The 21,779-nt window shown below is 33.1% G+C and overlaps 2 protein-coding genes across 4 annotated transcripts; both read left to right on the plus strand.

Moving 5' to 3' along the window:
• The first annotated feature begins 12,552 nt into the window (after positions 1-12,552).
• Positions 12,553-17,153, plus strand: LOC111901840 (uncharacterized). Of its 3 annotated transcripts, none has more exons than XM_023897699.3 (8): positions 12,553-13,560; positions 13,672-13,947; positions 14,017-14,139; positions 14,275-14,355; positions 14,451-14,511; positions 14,603-14,685; positions 14,777-14,870; positions 16,972-17,153. In XM_023897699.3, exons 1-5 carry the CDS (start codon positions 12,699-12,701, stop codon positions 14,480-14,482), a joined length of 1,374 nt encoding a protein of 457 aa, XP_023753467.1. In that variant the 5' UTR covers positions 12,553-12,698; the 3' UTR covers positions 14,483-14,511; positions 14,603-14,685; positions 14,777-14,870; positions 16,972-17,153. The 3 variants fall into 3 exon arrangements, with proteins under 3 accessions (XP_023753467.1, XP_023753466.1, XP_042757388.1); XM_023897698.2 differs by lacking the exon at positions 16,972-17,153 and adding an exon at positions 14,992-15,386; XM_042901454.2 differs by lacking the exon at positions 16,972-17,153 and adding an exon at positions 15,083-15,386.
• Positions 17,154-18,738: 1,585 nt separating this feature from the next.
• Positions 18,739-21,035, plus strand: LOC111901839 (uncharacterized). The gene is made up of 9 exons (XM_023897696.3): positions 18,739-19,157; positions 19,629-19,675; positions 19,755-19,857; positions 19,974-20,060; positions 20,195-20,278; positions 20,400-20,453; positions 20,548-20,628; positions 20,738-20,783; positions 20,874-21,035. The coding sequence occupies exons 1-9, from the start codon at positions 18,861-18,863 to the stop codon at positions 20,930-20,932; spliced, it is 858 nt and encodes a 285-aa protein (XP_023753464.1). The 5' UTR covers positions 18,739-18,860; the 3' UTR covers positions 20,933-21,035.
• The last annotated feature ends 744 nt before the right edge of the window (positions 21,036-21,779 follow it).

Consider the following 21,779-nt stretch of genomic DNA (forward strand, 5'->3'; position numbering starts at 1 on the left):
CAATACCTATTGAATTTCTTAAGTTCATGTTTCTAATACCTAATGCTTTGATAATCTTTTATCAAGGCTTCTTAAACTTATACACCTTTGCCTTGGATAGCTCATATGTGTGTCTAAACAATTCAGACTAATTGCCAAATCTCACAATTCGAATCATGGAAAGGGATACCGTAACCATAATCGAATTCGAGAATCCAATTATCACAATCACTATCTTCTTAAACTCTTCCTTAGTGAAAGCATTTCCTCACAGTCATTTTCATGAAGGAGGGAATCTTATGACACTTAGATTTTAATGGTGTATGTGTTCCTATCCATGTGAATTTGTCAAAACCAAAGTTTACGACAAATCCAAAAATCATATGGACCGAACCTTCTCAATCTTGATTTCTTGCCTTATGGTAACACAGCTACCCACCACGTCTTCCAAGTAGTTAAGCAGTACACCCTTTCCTATCAATGTACTTTTCATTGATTAAGGTCCTTTCCTTTTATGCTTTCAAATAAGAACTCATAGTACTCACATGCATAATTAACTCAATTGGAACGGCACAGAAACAATATAGTGTCAACACGATAGGTTGTAAACCTTAACTCGTGTGCTAGTGATGATCGATAAGGTTTATTCTTGATTAGTTCTTAAACTTTTCAAGACCATTAAGACTCCCACTGACTCCTTGACATATAAGATTCTTTTGTCAATAAACATTTCTTGACAACCAAATATTCAAGAGTTAGTGTAGCTTTTATCAAGACAAAAACACTTCACAAATTGGTCCTCGTTGGTCTTTGTCTAATCCAAGACATCACAACTTACCAATTTCAAATGTGCAAGAATGAGAAAACCCTTGTCCATATTCTACATTTGATGAGTGTTATAAACCTTCTTAAGACTTGTCACTCAATATAACAATCTTAACTTTAAGACTTGTTTTGGAACGAAGTATGATTGACTTTCTGATTTAACCATTTCTTCAATTCTTGATTCCTCTTCTTATACATACACTTGTACTAAGATTTATTTAGAGGATCAATTGAGATATGGTTCTTAATCATTAAGTCATATCATAAAGCATAAAAGGTACTCTCCCTTCTTCTTAGAATAGAGAAACTTTTATCTTTCTGCCTAGTTGATTCTTTTATTCGTTCTGCTATTAATTTAAACCTTTTTTTAGTCAATTCAGAATTACACTTAAACTTATAAGCATAATCATAGTTACTAATCCTTTAGTAAATCATGACGAATATCTTTGTTACCCTTGTGGTGGACTTGATCAACACACAACTTTGTATACTCGATCCCCTAGTCCTTCACTTGACACTTTATCAACGAATTAGTCTAATTTCCAAATATGAAATTTCTCATTCATCGTGCAACCAAGTTGCATGATTCCAAGTTTCTGTCTAATTGAAACTTGGGCGATCAGAAACTCTCCCTATTTGGTAAATTCCACTATTAACATAATTAAGAATCTTATCCATTCGTTGTAGAAATATGCAAACATCAATTTTTTATAACGATTTCATTGCAAGGAACTAAATAAATAAATAAATAAATAAATAATTCAAATCAAAATTTGATTTTATTCATAAAAACAGCGGAAAACATTTGTCCTTACAATGCAAAATCAACTGAAAACTATGTAGAAAAATTCCTAACAAATCTATCATAACTTTTTAAGCTCAAAATCTAATCTTCAAATCCATGCGATTGAGATCCATTTCTTCGTGATTAGATTTATCTTGCTTTTCCATCAAGCTTCCTCTCTTTTCACTGATCCTGCAAACCATTCAAATGTAATCTTATCACATCATGTATAAAGAATCAATGAATAGGAACTTAATGGAGTTAGATAGTGGATTTTACCTGAAGCACAACCATACTCTTTGACTCTCCCATCTTCTGGACTCTTTAGGCTCTTAGGGCAGACTTGTATCCAACGCCCTTTCTCTTGGCAGCAAACGCAGGTCGGTTCTCCTAGAACGTCCTCGGAAGCATGGTTGGTTGACTTTCCTAACAAATATGCTCCATTGCTTTGCCAAATCATTTCTGATTTAGCAGCAATGAGCATGTAAGTTAGGTCAATGAGGTTTGCATCATGATCCATCATATAATAATTTCTTTTGAACTCATTATATGATTCAGGGAGTGACTGTAGAACCCAGCCTATAGCCAACTCATCAGGGAATGACACACCCAACATAATCAACCTATCGATGTGTGATTTCATTCCTAGAACGTGGGCACACACGGGTTTACCATCTTCATGTTTCATTTCCAATAGGGCTTTAGTGACATTGAACCTTTCAATTCTTCGATTTTGTGGGTTAGGGAGAATAATTGGAGGAGGTGGAGGAAGTGAAGTATGATCTCTTGTTCCTCGATCGAATCGTGGAATATCATCTTCATGTGGAATGCTTGTTCCACGGGAATTGGAAAGACCATAGTTGTCGAACTTTGACATCTACAAAACGGGAGAAAAACAAATTCAAGTTAGTTGATAGATTGAGTCCTTAATAAATCACCCAAATGAGATATTAAGGCTAGAACCCAACACAATATGCTACAACCTAGAAAAGGGATGTCGTAATCTAGTTGCAGAATATTTGAAGGTAAGTGAATAACGATTCACTAATTTCCACCATGAAAAACGAAAAAGAAATTTAAGTTTTAAATCTATGAAAACTCCTATATCCTATGAGATTCATTAAACATTTCAATGGCATGTTTAAATCTCGATATGCCCCTCTAGTTTGTGACTGGAATGCCGAGGATCACAAAGCGGATGTGAATAACCATGCAAATCTACATGGTGCCCCCACATGTTACAGTCACCTATTCGATGTGCCGGTAAACCACACACGCTCCACCGAACTATGACAAACATTGAGTCACCCTTTGCTACCTTTGCTTAGAACCATTTAGTGTGCCGGTAAACCACACACGCTCCACTAACGTCTTCGCAAGGGTACAAAGTGTAATTTCATGGAATTGCATCAATTCACTTTTGCCTAAAGTAACTAAGATTGGGAATTTTATGAAAGCATTTAGTTACTTTTATACTTCATTATACTTATAATGGAAGGTTTTGTCCTGTCCTACCCGTTCGGCTAACGACCCTCCACTAGTCAAGAGTGTGGTGGGTAAGAGTGGATACCCATTCAATCGCCATTTTATAGGCAATTTCCTCAAACACCCCTTATAGACCAGCTTCGTGAATGAGGCCTACTAACGGTAAGACTGACTTTTAATCATACACACACACACACACACACATATATATATATATATATATATATATATATATATATATATAATGTTAGACTTTTAATGTTATATATAGTATAGGGTGTATTTTACACTTTTAAAATACTAGGTGGTTAAAGTTAACAATTATACTTTTAATTCAATTAAATTGTAAACCAAAACTTTATGGTTTATTAAACCTCTTTTAATTATACACCTTAATTAATTAATAAAACCATAAGGGTGTGATTTGAACTTTTTCAAAACAATACTAGGGTTTTAGAATTTAACATTCCTAAATTAAACTTTTAATCAACTTTTAAATTCCAAAATTTGAGGGCAAGTTTTGAAACATTTCAAAACATTAGGGTTTAGAATTTAAATATACATCAAAATTAAACTTTTAATCAAAATTTAAATTCCAAAACTTGAGGGCAAGTTTTGAAACCTTTTCAAAACATTAAGGTTTCAACTATTTAAATTTCAAAACAAAACTTTCAAGTTCAAATTTAAACTACAAAACCTAAAGGGGAAAATTGAAACTTTTCAAACAAGATAATTCAAATCTAAATTACAAATAATCAAATATTATCTAATAAAACAAGTGATTATCTAAATTTTGACAATTATCTTCTATTTAGGTAAGGATAATCACCAAATATTGATAAAATTCGGATTTTATAACAAAAACATGTTTATGGTAATTATCCAAACCCAAAACAGGAAGAAAATCGCGAAAATTAGTTGTCAGACGTTTCGACTCGTCGAGTCTGGACTTGGACTCGTCGAGTGCACCAAGTGACTCAGCGAGTCAAACACTCAGAACCCAAAAATTTCGATTTTCAGTGCTGATTTCGATCAAATATGCATCAATACAATAGAAACCAATCTAGGCTCTGATACCACTGATGGGTTTTGGCCATAAGAACATCTTATGTGCTCATACAAACCCTAATGCTTGGATCTAGGTTTCTCTATTTTACATGCAAGTTATCCAAGACTATAAACCCTAGATCTAGTATATGATAAACAATATAACATATGAATTGGGGTTTAGATCATACCTTGATTGTTATGTATCAATAACAATCTCAAATCCTTCTTGTATTGACTTTAGAAAGCTTAGAGTCACAAATGTCACTCCTCTAATGGTTCACAAACACCAAGAGCAAGAGGATGAAGAGGAGAAGAGAAGGAGGCTGCCCAAAATGTGTGGAAACCCTAGAAGGAAGCTTGTCCACGTTGCATAAGGGTTCTTTAAATAGTGAGGCTATTAGGGTTATCTAACAAGAAAACCCTAATTTGGATGCTTAAGCCCTAGGCAACCCATGGGCTCCTTCCTTAAAGGCCTAGGGACGATTTCTAATGGGTTTCCCCATAGAATCCGTCCACTCCTTTAATATGGAGTCCATTAGCTCAATATTCAACTATCATACAATTGACAGTTCAAGTCCCTTAAGTTTAATTAATCTCTTTTAGTCACAAACTTAATCCTTATTAATTCTTGACTAATATTAATTAAACAATATGATTTCTCCTTTAATATATTATTCTCATAATATATTAATAAATCATATTTAATCCTTTCTCTCCATAATTCATCCTATCAAGTTGCTTTGGTGAAGGCAACCCAAAAGGACCATGCACCATCGAGTCAAGTACATACCAAAATAGTTATGGACTTAGACACTAATCCAACAGTATCATGGGTCTTGCTTTTATGGTATTCCCAATAGCTTCCCTTCACCCCTTCCCATATTACTTGTTGGCGACGATGTAGATGTCTGGTCGTCGCCTCCTCCTTTCGTCCCGCATGAATGGTCTGAAACGCCCCTGAGGACGCCTTGGACGCCCAAAGTGTCTGTGATCGGCCCGACTCTCTTGGTGGTGGGTAGACTGGTGGTAGGAATGGCAACGGGGCGGGGCATGGTTTCACGAACCCGTATCTTTCGGGTATCTTATCGGGGCGCCATGTTGGGTTCAGGTTTTCCCGTCGGGTTTCAGGTATCTTATCGGGTTTACAACAATTCATAACGAAATCTTTATTCCGTTTTAGGGTACCCCAATGTCTTATAAAAATACGTGATCTAGAATTCCTTTTAAATTAATATGATGAATCACTTTAAGAAAATTAACTCGACGTTAAATTAAAAATTATTTGATTTAATTTTAGTGTAATACGTCAAAACATAAAAAATAATCATTCACACCAGATTGTTAATAACTAAAAAGATTGTCCACAATAAGTATTTTATCTTTGAATGCATGCAATTAACACACACACACACACACACACACATATATATATATATATATATATATATATATATATCATGGCGGGTCGGGTCGAGGTGAGGATAACCCACTCCTTGCCCCAAACCTAATAAAAAACCCGATAACGACCTGTTACCTGACCCGAAATAATCGGGTTTCGGGTAACCCCGTCAGGTTCGGGTTTTTTTTTTCATCCCTAACTGGTAGTATTGTTTCGTGGTCAGGGCAGTCATGGCGTTGAGGTATACTTGTTTAGCCGAATCTCTTTCTTCTTGTCTTAGGTAACATTCTACCTTCTCTTTCAGCTCGGCTCGCATCTGGGGTGTCTTTCCCAGGAGCTTTTAGGACAGCGGCCCGAGAAGGAGGCCCCACATGAAGGATCCTGCTATTATCCCTTCATCGTCCCATGGGACGTCTAGGGTAGTCTTGGTGAATCTTGTAAAATATTCTCTTACCGTCTCTCCTTCTTTCTGTTTACAACCAATAATGGAGTGGGAGTCCCCTTTTTTGCATGAAGTTCTATTACCGCTATTAGCCCTTCATAGTTGCATGAAGTTTCATGAAGTTCTTGCAAAATATTGCGAAATATTTAGGAAGAGATATTTCATAGTTGCATGAAGTTCGTCAGGTAGACGAAGAGTTTTAAACCACGTTCCTGCGTTGCCATCTAGCGTTGTTGGGAAGTATGTGCACCAAAAATGTTCGTCTAGCTTTATGGATGTCATTGTCCACTCGTACATATCAATGTGGCTATATGGGTCTGTAGTTCCATTGTAGGTCTTGAGGTTTGGCAACTTTGAAGTATTCAATATTGCATATTCTAAGAGTTCTTTTGCAAAGGGTGATGTTACACTTATTGACAAGCAGTCTTGGTTTGGGACCTGGTCTTCAAGGAAACCCCTAGTAGCGACTCTGATCACGGCGTGAGGGTGATGAAAGTTCTGGGAAGACCTGCGAGGTCACAACAGAAGGAAACTGCCAGTTGTTCTCCAGGAGGAGCTTCTGAGAAAATTCTTTGATGGTGGCGGAGGAGGCCTTTTATACTGAGACCTCCTGCGAGTCCGTACGGGGACAATACCGTCAGATCTGATAGGATCCTTCGCCTTTATTTGTTAATCGTGCTTCTTATATCGCAAGAGCTAGCGATTGGTTCAGGTAGTAATGCTCTGAGCATACTCCTTATCGCTGGGAGCCATGTGGTTTGTCGCAGAACGGAAGGCACCCGCTGAGGGTCAAGCCTTCCACACGGTCACCTAGCTCTTGAGGGGGGACCGCGAGTGCGTGACCTCATTATACTACGCCATTTTGTATCATATTTGCATTGTAATTGCCCAAGGTTGTTAAACTTCAACAACGTAACTTGATTACTTCCAAAAATCTCTGGACTTTCACCATTATCTTCCTTTTACATCACATATTTATGTCGAATACCTTCTAATGAGATTCATATACTACCTCTACATCTGCACCAAGAAGAGGGCGTACAGACATTTTTAGGTCTGCAGTCTTCGAAAAAACAAACAGTCTGTGAATGCTAATGTATACGCGTGGTCTGCGTCGCGCAGACAGAAGATGCTAAGAAGATCTGCGGAGAAAAAACAAACACCACCTAAGACTGGTTGATCTTTTGGTTTTTGGATATATATAGGAAAAAATTACATGTGTAGATCTAACAAGGCCACAAGGGGTTCCCCTCTCACGGGCTTGAGTAATGAGGGTTTCACCATAGGTTAGGATTCTTTAAAAGGTGCATCTTTTAACGTGGAAAAACACAAAGTGTGTATAGAAAATTAACACGTATTTATACCATCTGTGCTTGATATGTTTGGTTTCCTAGCATATAAGGATGTGGATATCCTCAATAGTGTCCTACGGGTCATGCTTAATAATGTTATGACCCTTAGATCCATAGACATTGTTTTAAAATAATTAGTTTTTTATCAATAAAGTATTGGTAGTGCAACAAGTTGTCTATTTTCCTTCAATCTTGATGTAAATGAGTTTTATATACTGATTTTGATGCTCTATTATACCTTTTGACAATTTATTTTATCATTAAAAGATTTGATGATTTAGGATGTTTCTCTATAAGTTTTATTTAAAATTATTATCAAACTTGTTTTTATAAAACTATTTTTAAACTACCAATACAAGAGGTGTTTTAAATATTTCGTTAGATTTAGATTACAATTTAAACCATTCTTGGGAATGCATAGAATCAATAACCCAAGTGTTGATGTTAAACCCATATTTTAGGGATAGAGTTTTTGTTGTTTTTAGTAAAACCAAAAGTTTAAAATTAAATATAAATAAACAAAAAAAATATGTTACTTAGTGAAATTAAAAAGTTTCAAGGTTATTAGAAAGTTAATATAAGGTTATTAGGAATGTTTAAGTTTGATGGACTAAATTTGTTAATTTTGAGGAACTTTGGTCTGACCTATACTTAACAATGCTTAGGTTCAAAACAATAGTTATTTAAATAAATAGTAAAATATAAATTACATGTTATGTTTTGGGTCAACTTAGGATAAAAAAAGTGAAGAAATATAATAAGAAGTACTAAAACCATCAAATTGAAAAACTTCCTCTCTAAGCCACTTAATGTTATTCTCCATCTTCATTTTTTAATATTTTTTTTTATATATATTAAATAGGGGAAAGACTTTGAGTTTCATTGGAGATCTTGTAAATTCATTGAAGAATTAGGTATAAAACAAGTTTATTAGGATCAAGAGGGTGCTTAGAAGGTATAATCAAATCTTCATTTTGTGGTTTAAGCTCTTAGATGTTAGATAATCTCCTTTAAATCTGATTTCTATTGTTTAACTATCGGGTGACACTGATTTTGCATTAGATTCTATCTTTATAACTAAATCTAACAATGTGATTTCATTTGAAATGGTGAATTAGAGTTCACGAAGCGTTACCAGAGGTTTTGAAGCCCTAATTTCATGAAACCTTAACTAGAGCTTAAATATTACTAATTCAAGCATTTATTAGGTTAACGATGTGGTTTAGATGTGAATTTATTGATTACCCAAATTATAGCATTAAACCTTAAATTTGATCAATGGTGATATTAGGAGCTTTAATAGAAGTGTTATTAAGAGATTTAATAGAAGTGGTTATGTTAGGTTTTAGGATACAAACAAGCCACAAATGCATAACGGAAGTAATAAACAAAATAATCCTATAATCTAATAGCACATCCATGTTCAACTAAGTATAATGCAACTAAACACAACCATAAAAATATAGTAATCATACCCTTAACATCTTTTGAAAAAACTTCTTATGATTGATGGAGAGAGGATGCAAAGAGCCCAAACCAGAACTCATTTTTCATAGTTGCACCCAAGAATGGATTCAACCTTGATACCCCCCTATACTTGTGCACACTTTACACAAATAAACCCTAAACTATTTAGGGTTCTGATTAACGATCGCATTGCGACTTATAGCAGATTGGGATATTAAGAGTGAAGAAATGCTAAAATCGAATGGAATGATTGTGTGTTACCTTATATCCAGTTTTTGCACTCCTATTTATACAGGTAGGTTTAGGGTTTCCATATAATGTTTGCTTGGTCACAAAGCAACTATCTTTCACTTTAAACCCTTAAGGGTTTATAAGTTTATATTAATTTATTAATGACTAATAAATTATCAAAATAAATCCTCACTATTTCTCTTTTGTCAAATATTGCTTAAAATTTTATTGCGTGAAACCCAAAAGGACTACGCTACTAATAGTGATATTACCAATTGTTGTAACTATGAGCATTATTTCCAATAGGTATACCCTAGTGCAAATATTCCATTAACTCACGACGTTATGATTTATTAAAGATTATAAGATCTAAATATGGTTTGTATATTAATAAGTGTTATATGTTGAAATCAATGAAGGAAATCCAATATAAAAGTCATAAATAGTGTTTTGAATCTTTGATGAAAAATAAGGATGATGGCCTATTTAAATGATGAATTAATCATATTAATGATGTTAATTGGATTTTTTAACAAGTATTTTAATTATAGATGATAAAGAAGTGAAATGAAAGTAGTTATAGGTGTTTTGGACATGTTTTGGATGATTAAAAGTGAAAAAGCACATAGTTGTGCAGGTCTGCGGGTACTTTAATGTAGGTGCATAAAGATATTTTTGATCTAATCAAGTATGATACCTTCCATTATCTTCGATAAGCTGAAGTAAGATGAAAATGAACATTTTAGGTGTGTATCTTTGGTTTATATAATTTAAAATATAACTACTCATTATTTACTTTAATTAATGTTCAACTATATGTGACCACTAAGTGTTCAAATACCACTAGAAGTGAAGTGGTGTGCTTATTTATGCCAATGTGAGTTTATACCAACATTATATGTCCGTAAATGTATTTTAATGATTTTGATTGATTGATTTCATATGATATTAATATTATATGCAATGTGAATACTATAAGTATTTTGTGCATTCATGAAATATATTTTGAAAGTGATTTATTCACATAAAAGAACTCAACAAATTCCTATAAATGGAGTTAATGATAGGTGTGTGTGGATCGGTTTGACCTTAAATCGAATCCAACCCAAATATCACCAGCTTTAAAGAATTTATTTTGTGCATTCATGAAATATATTTTGAAAGTTATGTTTCATCCCTCTTATGATGTGGGATGGTTGAGTGTCGAATTTGAGACCTAAGGTACCATTGTCTACAATATTAACACCAAACCAAGACGCATCTTGTTATCATTATACATGAAAGCAGTTTATTATATATATATATATATATATATATATATATATATATATATATATATATATATATATATATATATATATGGGTAAAGTGAATATACCTAACAACCTTATATAAGTTTAGGTAACTAACCTCATTATAATACGTCGTTTTGTATCATATTTGCATTGTAATTGCCCAAGGTTGTTAAACTTCAACCCTGTAACTTGATTACTTCCAAAAATCTTTGGACTTTCACCATTATCTTCCTTTTACATCACATGTTTCTGTCAAATACCTTCTAATGCGATTCATATACTACCTCTACAAATGAAATGATATAGGACGAATATAATGGTGAAATTCCAAAATTTTTGGAAGTAAATCAAGTTAAGGATTGGAGTTTAAGAACCTTGCTCGATTGTAATGAAAATAAAATGCAAAACGACGTAGTATGATGAGGTTATGTACCTAAGCTTATATAAGGTTCTTAGGTATATTCAATGTTGATTATTGTTCGATTTCCGATTTGATCCTTTGACCACCCCTAAAGTTAAGAAAAGATATTGTCCATTCAAGTCCATAATGACTTTTCTTAGCTAAAAGTAATCACTCAACAATATTTAGTTTTGTAGTGATATTATTCTTTTATATTTCATAAATATGATAGTTTATTGGGCTAATTACTAATCTAGCCATTTTTCTTAATCACTTATCAAAAAATAGCCAAAATATACCAATTAACCAAAAATAGCTCTCAAAACCGTAGTCAACTTAGGGTTGACTACGATCAACGCCTTTGACTGATGTTTTATTGAGAAAACTACTGTTTTGTGCTAATGGGCTACTGTTTCATCGGCCCGTTTACTTTTTCATGGCCCATTAGCCCAAAGTATATAAAGAAAATTTTTTCAAATTAGGTCATTTTGTCTATTGTTTTCTTTGTTTTGCCTACTTTTTTCTCTCAATGGAGCACCCGAAGAACAATCAGGTTTGTCTACTTTTCATCAAAATTTTACCGTATTTGTGATCAGGAGTAGCTTTTATATATGTGGTTAAATTTTTTTTGAAAAAAAACGAAAAAAATATAAAATTGTAGGTTTCATACGAAACCTACGGTGTACAAGTTCCCAATGCACAGATTGTGCATTGTCGACTTGTACACCTACGGTTTCGTATGAACCGTACGGAAATTAAATTTTTTTTTTTCGTTTTTTTTTTTTAAATCAATTCAATGGGATCGGAATTATGTTAATTTTGTAATCGTGTATTTAAAAAAAAAAAACAAAACAAAACCGTAGGTATTATGGAAACCTACGGTGTACAAGCATTTACTGCACATTTTGTGCAGTAAACACTTGTACACCGTAGGTTTCCATAATACCTACGGTTTTGTAATTTTTTTTAAATAACTAATAAACATTTTTTTTAAATAACTAATAAACATTTTTTTTAAAAATAACTAATAAACATTTTTTTAAAAATAACTATTTTTTTAAATAACTAATGTCACACCATTTTTTTTAAAATAACTAATAAACATTTTTTTTAAAATAACTAACAAACATTTTTTTTAAATAACTATTTTTTTTTAAAATAACTAATGTCACACCATTTTGAAAGTACAATGCTAAATTTGATATAGTAGTAGTATAGAAAATATAAAAAAAATGTAGTCAATTAATTTCCTTTGGTATTCCATACAAAGTAAATAGAATATATGAAATGATTAGTTCTTATATTATGTGTTTTTTCTAATTGTTTATCAGTTTTTGGAAATAATAGTCGATAAAAAAAAGTACTTTTTTTGGACAAAATAGTAGATAAACCCCCAAAATAGTAGATAAAAAAAAAGTAGTTTTTTTTCGCCAAAACCGTAGCCTACGGTTTGGGAAACCGTAGGTATTAGAGAGAAAACCGTAGGTTATATATTACCTACGGTTTTGTATGTGAAAAATAATTTTTTTTATACAAAACGCGTAACAGTAGACGAAATGGCGAAACAGTAGGCGAATCTCGAAACCTACGGTTTCGTGGGCTATTTTTGGCTATCTACTAATTTTTGGCTAAAAATTGCTAATTACCCCCCTTAATTTGGCTAGATTAGTAATTACCCTAGTTTATTATATTAGAAAAAAATAAAGGAGGTGATTTAAAAACTCAATAACTTTTTTAAAAGTTAAAACAGGGTTGAAAGTAGAAAATTTGAGATTTCAAGGGGTTTATTGAAAATTAAGAAATGGGGTCTCCTCTTCCGTATCGACAAAAACATCTTTGTGTTCGTGTCCCCAACTCTAATCTGCCGGCGAGTAAATCGGTCTAAAATCCAACCCTCTCAAGAAAATTAGTTGACTTTTTAATGCCGTTAGTTTAGCGTTAACTCGCCGTCGTAGGTCGTTAGTTCAGGTGGCTCCTTTTCTAAATGTGATGGTGGTTATCACTCAGGCACGGCAGCTCCGCCTCTCTCCTCCACCTACCACCACTATCTCCTCCACCCTCTACGACCCTACCTCTCTTTCTCTTGCTCTCATGCACTCTGACTCCTCTTTTTCTCTTTACCCTTCCATCTCCCCGTTCTCTCCGCCTCCTCTCCACTCCGCCACCACCACCGTCGTCTCTCCTCCCTCATCCTCCGCTACCTTCCTGCGCCTCCGCTCCACCGACATGTCTCGTGTTATCTTCCTTGTCTCATCCCCAAACCTCGTCGGTAGCTCGATACTCCTCCGTTTCTACATCCTCCGACCGGATAACCAATTCGCTAGGGTTAGGGTAATTTGCAATCAAAGTGATTTGAGTTTTGACGAGAGGAAATTAGGGGTTTTATTTAGGGTAAACCACGGGGTTTCAATCAAACTTGCGGGGTCAATCAATGTCTTCGCGATGTACTCCGTTTCTAACCGTAAAGTTTGGGTTTTCGCGGTGAAGCTTGCGGGAGAAGGAGATAACGTGAAGTTGATGAAAACTGCGGTGATCGACTGCGATTCGCCTGTGTTTTCTATAAGTGTTTCTATTGGGTTTTTGATATTGGGGGAAGAGAATGGAGTTAGGGTTTTTCCCTTGAGGCCTCTTGTGAAAGGGCGAATCAGTAAAGATCGTCGCCGAGATGCAAGTAAGAAATCCGACAAATCGGAAGTCCAGAAGATCAAATTGCTAAATGGATTGACCCCGGAAACGAACGGAAGCACCATTTTATATGTAAATTCTGCAAAAGTAACTGGCAACAGCAGCAAAACCATAAATGTCAACGGTAATATAGAAGAAAAGATCGGGAAACATTCTGATACTTCTGGTAAGTTGATATTCTTCTTTCTCACTCTTACCTTATTTAGGTATAAGAAATCACGGTTACCTTGAATGAATAACAAGATCCAACTGTGATTTCATGGCTGATGTTCTGCAGCAAGGTTGAAGTGTGTGAAAACGAGACAAAATTCTAAAGAAGGTGGAGTTCGTTTTGTGGCATTTAACTCATCAAAAGTACGATTGGGATCAAAAAAGGCAATTTCTGTTCACTTCTTGGGCCATAATAAGTTTCTGATCTTAGACTCTGATGGAGAGCTATATCTGTTATCTCTATCAAATCCTTTTTCTGGGTCTGAAACAATCTGTGAGATGAAGAAGTTGACCCTCACCATGAAAGTTCAGAGTCTTGCAGTTCTTCCTGATGATTCCACAAGTATGATGTTTTCTATTTCTTTTCTTTCATAACAATAACAATAACAATAACAGTAACAATAAATTGCAGGAGCTCAAACTGTTTGGGTATCAGATGGGAACTATACTATACATGCAATGGTGGTATCTGATATGGAATCTCCTGGGAATGAAAATGACACCAAGAACAATGAAGAAACTATTCAACACTCAGGTATCATATGCATATTGAGCATGTTTGTATTTATTATAGTCAAATGATTTAAATTACTCTTTTTATTAAGCAGAATGTTGCCAAGTTTTGATTTTGTTTACTATGATTCTGAATCTCTTTCTAATTATTGATCAGCCACTGAAGCGATTTTCACCAGTGAAAAGATTCAAGAAATTATTCCTTTAGCTTCAAATGCAATATTGCTTCTTGGACAAGGTACCCTGTGTTATTTTCTTAAAATGTAGTCACTTTATTGAAGTGAATTCATCATGTTGATTTGTTTTCTTATTTCTTATTTCCTATTTCTGCAGCCAACAACATCTTTGCTTATGCAATATCATAATGATGCCGAGTGATTTTCTTTCCAAACTGGTAATTCTCTACTAATTAAGCACGTGACCTTTGATCTTCTTGTTATTATAGAATTATTTACTTATGGAAGTTTTATTTTTTCTCAATTTAGAATTTTCGGGGGGTATATCTGATCAAATGTTCATGGCTTGTTCCACTTATGAAAATTCATGGAATGACCTTTTTGTTTAAAGAGTAAGTTTTTTCTACATATTATATGACTTTCTTTATTAAGTCGTTTTTTTTTTGTTATTATAAAATTATTTTTGCTGTTTTAACTTTGTAGGTGGGTCCCATATTCTCTTCCCTTCAATGTCATCTCATTGTTATATCAGACAAATCATTGTGTGTATGCTTCAGACAATACTGAGATTTTGAAGGTATGAAAACTAGAACTTTCCTCCCATTTGAAATATGAAACTCATTGGACCAAAATACCCTCTGTCCCAAAAAGTAGTTGACTTTTGACCTCAGATTCGAATCCTCCTATTTATCTTTCAGAGAATTTTATGGAAGCAGTTTGGTGGATTGGTCTTTGAGTTTTATGATTGGTTTATTGCCACCTAAGCAAGTAAAATGCTCCTGAAAGTAGGATGCTATAATTTGCATGGAATTTCAACTTCTGGGATTCTGAGTCATATCAGTGGGAAAGGAGAGAGTCTTTCATGCCATTTGCTGCTCATAAATTTTTAAAAAACGGATTGAAGAAACATTATCTTTACAAAAATTGGCACAGCTTGAAGACAATTAAAACATGTTTTTTTTCTCATAAACTTTGTGTTAATTCCCTCTTTATGTTAGTTTTCTTGTTTGAAAGAGTTGGTTTTATATGAGCAACATAAGTGATATGGAGATTATGTTATTTGAAGTTATAAATGATGTCTGAAGTTTAGTAATGGTTCCGTTTGTTGGTAAATTTTACTTGGTTGTATATGCAAAGTTATAGGCTTTATCTAGTCCGATTTTTCATCTTTTTCCTCGTGGATCGAGTTGATGAAGCAAAAGTATACAAAATTTCTTGACATGGTACTTTTGGTTGGGGATGCTAGGTTAGCAACTTGTTGAGATTGCTTGCTATGGTAATTTTTAATGTTAGCAATAAGACATTAAATTTCCAGCTAATAACAAACTTTATGAAAAATAGGAAGAGTACGTTTTAAAAGAGTTATTAACTAAAATGACCATGGTATGTTGTTATCCAAAAACCTCCTTTCTAGAACATGTTAGCAGATGATCGCCAAATCCGCAAATGAATATTGTGAATTAGCAATAATGACACCAATTCTGACATAAACTCGTGAGTTAATTGTGATTTGCAAGGAGTTCTCAAGAAATTATTTTACCAGCTATTCTAGCTAACTTTAATTCTATTCTTGTAAAATGAAGTTTGCGCACCAAAATTGCCAAAAGTATAAAGATTAGATTTAAGATCTCCCCAATCCTCTTCCCTCTTCCTTTCAAACAATGGGAACCAAAGAGGAGTGTAAATTGATTTTTAGAGCAAATGATAGAATTAGAAGCAAACCGAAGATCCGATCTAAGTCAATTTTTTATAAAATGAAGCTTGTAAGATAGCAAATTTTCCTTTTCTTTGTTTTAGCTTCAATTCTTTAAATATAAATTTTATGATGAAATTCATGATTAGATCAAGTTAAGTGTTGAATTCTAAATTTATAACTTTAATATAATGATGTAAGTTCAATTCTATATTCAAAATTGAGTTTATGGAGCTTTAATGGTGGTTTGAAACCCTGGCTTCATGAATTTGTCCATAAATCCATTGGATTTCCACTTTGATATTTGGTTTAGTGTCACATTATGTTTAGATGTTGCTCTTTATCATGCAAAGTCCAAATCATAGTGTCGAATCCTTCATTCAGATCAAATAGAGGTTAATGATGTTTTTGAGTTCACAATTGGACAAAACTCTCATCAACTCATTAAGTTTTGACTGAATCATGTTATTGATGTTTAAGTATACGTTAGGGTTAGTTATTGCCATCTTAATTGCAAAGCATAGGTGAAAACCATCTAGGAGTCAATTTTGAAGTTTTGAAGCTTAGACTTGAAATTTGGGGATAATCACTTTGATCCATTATTTGATTAAGTTAATGATGATTTAGGAATCATATAACTTGATTAAATAGAGTTTTGGATATATTAGAATTATTAAAAGTCATTAAATTTGGAGTTGGAAGTGTTAGAAATGGATTAAGAAAAATAGGTTGATAGTTTAGGAGTTTCTATTTTTATGTAGGTTTGCACATTTGGCTCTATCAAGTCACCATTTTGCTTGAGTGTGCTTTTTTCGTAATGTCATAGGAAATGTACTTTGTTTTATATTGAGTTTAGCTCCCAATGCTTCTCTAAGGTCATGCATGATAGTTTAAGAGATTAATGAGTGTCATTGAGTGTATACAAACCTAGTATAGTAACTAATGTTATTAAGGTATGGTTATTCACATATTTATACTTGTGTAGGTGTTCATGAACCCTGCATATACCTACAAGTTTGTTGGATGTTAGTCTACGTTTATGGTGAGTTCATTACCAAGAACACATGTTCCTTAGTATAGTATGTACTTGATTTCCTTTTGTGATTTATCTAATGATGTGAGTATCTTATGTGAAAGATTATATGTAAAATGTGTTGCATTCATGAAATGGGTTTTATAAATAGTTTTCAAAATGGGGACAAACTTTATAGTTTCTGAAATGACTTTTGATTGTGGTCATGTTCACCTACTTTAGGATGGATTCCACGCTTGTGTGTTGTCCAGACACTCTGAAATTTATGATCATTATCTTTTTGCAAGCAATGGTGCTTATGAGTTGTGATTGACTAACTATATAGTCATTTATCGAGGGGATTGTTCTTGCAAATCCATTTTATGGTTTCACATGATGGTCACATGCTACCAAAGTCTTTAAATGAGGCCTCTTATTGTGTTTTGATGATGATGATGATGTTATTACCTTGTTTATGCTTCGAGTTACCATCTTTTCTCTTAGTATGGAAGGGACCTTTTATGAGAGTAGAGAAGTCTGGTGTGGGGATTTGGAAGCTTATGCATTGCATTTTTTTATATTGTTGATTTGATATTGATGAGTTATGATGATGTTTTAACAATGTTTCTATTTGAAGTATTCCTTTACTTAATTGATTATTACCTATTATTTTTTAAAGCTTTGAAAACCTTTTTAGGGGTTTGACTTTAGCATTGGATTGTTGAATTTATCTAACCCTTTAAGAGATTTGATATGGTTAATGTTCATTAGGCTTTCCAAGTGTACCATATATATATAAGGTATCCTTTGTCTCTTTATTGTTTTGTTATACTGTCGTATGTTTTGACATTTTAAATCTGAAATAGTAAAAAAAAATGCAAATGAATTACTTAAATATTGTATGATTTTTGTACACAATGTCATATTAATATTGTGAACACCAAACTTTGAATTAGATATTGTTTAGATTCACAGTCCGAATATCACAACAAGTTGCAATATTAAGATAAAAAATTTTTATTGGAAAGAAACTAAATATATAATAATACATAATTTTTGGTCTTTACAAACATGCATCCATATCAATATATAAACAATGTTTGTATGGGATACAAATGACCAATACATGTATAAGTAGATGTGCTTATTTGGATGGATCGATTCGATCTGATCCAATCAAGTGAATCCAAATTAATTTCAGTTTTTAAAACATAGATCCGAATTTTTCAAACTAAATTTAAATTCGATCAAAGCCAACCAAATTACAATTCTATTGGACGGGTTTTACATTTTGGTTTTCAAGAGACGAATATTTAAAAAAAAATGAATAACTTAAATATATTTCGATTGTTAAACAAAAATATATTGTTTAGTTGTGAATTAAAATTTATACATTATGAAGAAAAATTATATTATAATTTAATATTCTATAAATAAATAATAAATTGTTATATGGTGTTTTGGACTATTCGGTATCGGTTTTTATTTTGTTTATGTTTTAGAAACTGAAACCAATTCGATATGCAAAATATTAATTCTATTTTGCTAAAAACTTGTCAAAAAAATGTGAATATCCAACCCAAAACTTTAGGACCTTAGCGTAGGAAAGCCTATTGGCTAGTGGCTACAAAATTTATCATATATATTCCTCCCAATTTGTATGAAACTTTAGGACCTTAGGGTAGTAAAGTGTAATTACTCGTAAACTTAAGTCGTAGTTAACACAATGCCACGTCATCATAAATTTGGCGGTTGATACAGAACTTCATCCATCTTCTTCTTCCTCTAACTACATCCTCTTATTCCTCTCTGCGTCTGCGTGTTTTCAGTGTGTGAGAGAGAGAGGGTAATCACGAAGCTCCATGACGATGAAAGCATTATCTGTATCGATCGGCGGAGGAGGTAACATCATCTGTTCTCAACGATTAAATCTCTCCGGCAACCACCAATTTATCTCTTTGAATCAGTTTTCACCGTTAAATCTCCGACGGAGCTCCAGCAGTCTTACTAATCAGGATCATTTTCTCGAAAGGCCTAAAACTTACCTTAAATTTAAGCTTGTTATTGCTAGAGCGGCCGATTCTACTCAGGCGCCAGTTCCTGCTGCAGTTACAGGCGGCAAATCGATCGTCGAAGACGAGGAGTTTTCACTCGCAAAGGTACTAGCTACTATTGTGTCTTGTTTATGCTTCGAAGAATATTTGGTATCGACTATTTGCTTGATCTGAAAATTTGGAGATATGTTGTCTCCGTTCAGATAAGCGAATCTGCATACTGCATACTTATGTCGAGTGTCAGATGATTATTGAAGTTAGATTTCCGGAAACGATGCTTGCTTATCTTATGCATTTTATCTCATAATAGAATTGCTTCAATCGGATAAAGAACAGATGAGAAGTAGTAGCCCTAAATAAATATAAACCTAGAACAAATTTCTACACCTTTTTGGCTTTTCCAAGTGTTCTATTCTTTTAGCAACTGAAATTATTAAGCAGGATGCCAATCTAGCCCTAATAGTATGATACAAAAAGAGTTTTAAAGTTTAAACATCCATGAATGCATTATGCTTTTAAAGAAAATCGCTCTCAACTGTATTATGCATTTAAACATCCATGGATGCCAATCTGCAGATCTCCTTTGGTGTAATTGGACTAGGTCTTGGATTATCACTCCTCTCGTAAGTACCTTACTTTCATAAATAACACTTTTTTAATTTCAATTTGCATTTCTGAGATTGTATTGCATACACTTAACAGCTATGGTTTTGGAGCTTATTTCAACATCCTCCCTGGATCTGAATGGTCTGCAATAATGTTAACATATGGATTTCCATTGACAATTATCGGAATGGCTCTTAAGGTCAACCATTTTTGCTATTCTTTCTCATCTTCCTCCAACTTTTCTTCTCAATTTCCATGAGAAACAATACAAATGCTATTTTGATGCTTTATTTTAACTTATATTACATTTCCCAGTATGCAGAACTCAAACCTGTCCCATGTTTGACTTACTCTGATGCTCAAATCCTGAGAGAAAAATGTGCCACTCCTATCCTTAAGCAGGTTACAAAGAAAAAACAATCATACCAATATGACTTTCTCATTTATTTTGTATTATTGTTGTGTTATAAGTTATAAGTTATAACTTATAACTGATTAAGTAAAAAAAATAATAATTGGTATTTGTTATGTATTAGGTCAGAGATGATGTCATAAGATATCGTTATGGAGATGAGCAGCATTTGGAGGAGGCTTTGAAACGTATTTTCCAGTATGGTTTGGTAAGTTCTTGCTTTTATTAGACGAAAATCTTGCTAATTTCTAAAATATTAATAAATAAATAAATAAAGAATATAGTAGTTAAATTTTGTTGATGTTGATATGTTTTGTTGTTTGGTTTAGGGTGGAGGTGTGGCAAGAAGAAATGCTCCAATTCTAACAAAAATCCGGGAAGAAGTAAAGCATCAACTTTAATAAAATATTACTTTGTTTTGTTTAATTATCTTCCGGAAACATTAACCTTAAACTTTCCAAATATGATGATTTTCAGGTGACTGAAGATGGTAAGTATTGTTTAGTGTTGGTGTTTGAGGCAAAAGCACTTGAGTTGGCTGACTTCGAGAAAAGACAGGTGAGTCATGTTTTTTTTTTTCACATTAAATAAATAATATTTAAGAAAGTATTTGAGAAAATGCAAGAAAAGTTTACGCTTTAAAGTTTAAACAATATTTGTTTTGTAGGAAAAATTTGCTTCTTTTTTTGGCCCGGGAATAACAGCTGAAGTTGGTGAGTTGTTGTTACGTTTGGATTTTTATACAAAATTTAAAAGCTTTATTTTTTTTTAATAAAATTTATTGGAGATTTTTGTGTATGTAGGGAAAGGAGAAGAAGAGAAAACATATGATGTACGCCTTATTTCAAACACAACACTGTAATTATTTCATTATGGCCTTCCAAACGTGTTCCCTAGATTTTGCATAGCATATGGGAAAACTTTGTATCATTGATTGTATAAAAACTAAAAATATTTCCATAAAAGATGTCGTACACAAATAGATACAAGCAAGCCTTCACGAGGTAATCTTGGAAGTAATCATTGCATTCCAAGAAAATAAATCCAAATATCAAATTCAACTAGAAAAGATACAAAAGATACATAAACGAAGAAAAGAAAAGATTCTTCAAATATCTTAGATCCTATAAGAGGGTGTGATAAAAAACTGAAGCCGAATAACCAAATGATGTTTGGTTTGTTTGGTTCGGATTATTTGGTTTTCGGTTGATTCAGTTTTGTTAACTGAATAATGAATATAATACCTTATTCGGTTTGGTTTTGGTTAACTTTTTGTTAGATCGAATAAACAATATATATATATATATATATATATATATATATATATATATATATATATATATATATATATATATATATATATATATATATATCTTTTCCCAGTAAGATGTATTTCCTATAAAGCCCCAAAATCATATCTTTCTGGCTGAATTGTTATTTTTCATACAATCAAACAACATGGTTTCTTTTCCGGTCAGTAAACTTTCCTAGACAACACTTTCCTAGACAGCAACTATTAAACGAGAGATAAAGCTATTAACATATCTCTACAACTTATGTATGTATGTATTGTTGTATTGCCCTTTAATAGGGCTAGCTCATTCAGTGGTGGATCTAGATATATTTTTTGTTGGGGGCACCATCAATAGACTATATGAATGAATCGGTTCAAATGGACAATATAATTGGGTTGGATGAAACTAGTGGAA

This window comes from Lactuca sativa, chromosome 4, assembly GCF_002870075.4.
Source record: "Lactuca sativa cultivar Salinas chromosome 4, Lsat_Salinas_v11, whole genome shotgun sequence".
NCBI classification, from domain to species: domain Eukaryota; kingdom Viridiplantae; phylum Streptophyta; class Magnoliopsida; order Asterales; family Asteraceae; genus Lactuca; species Lactuca sativa.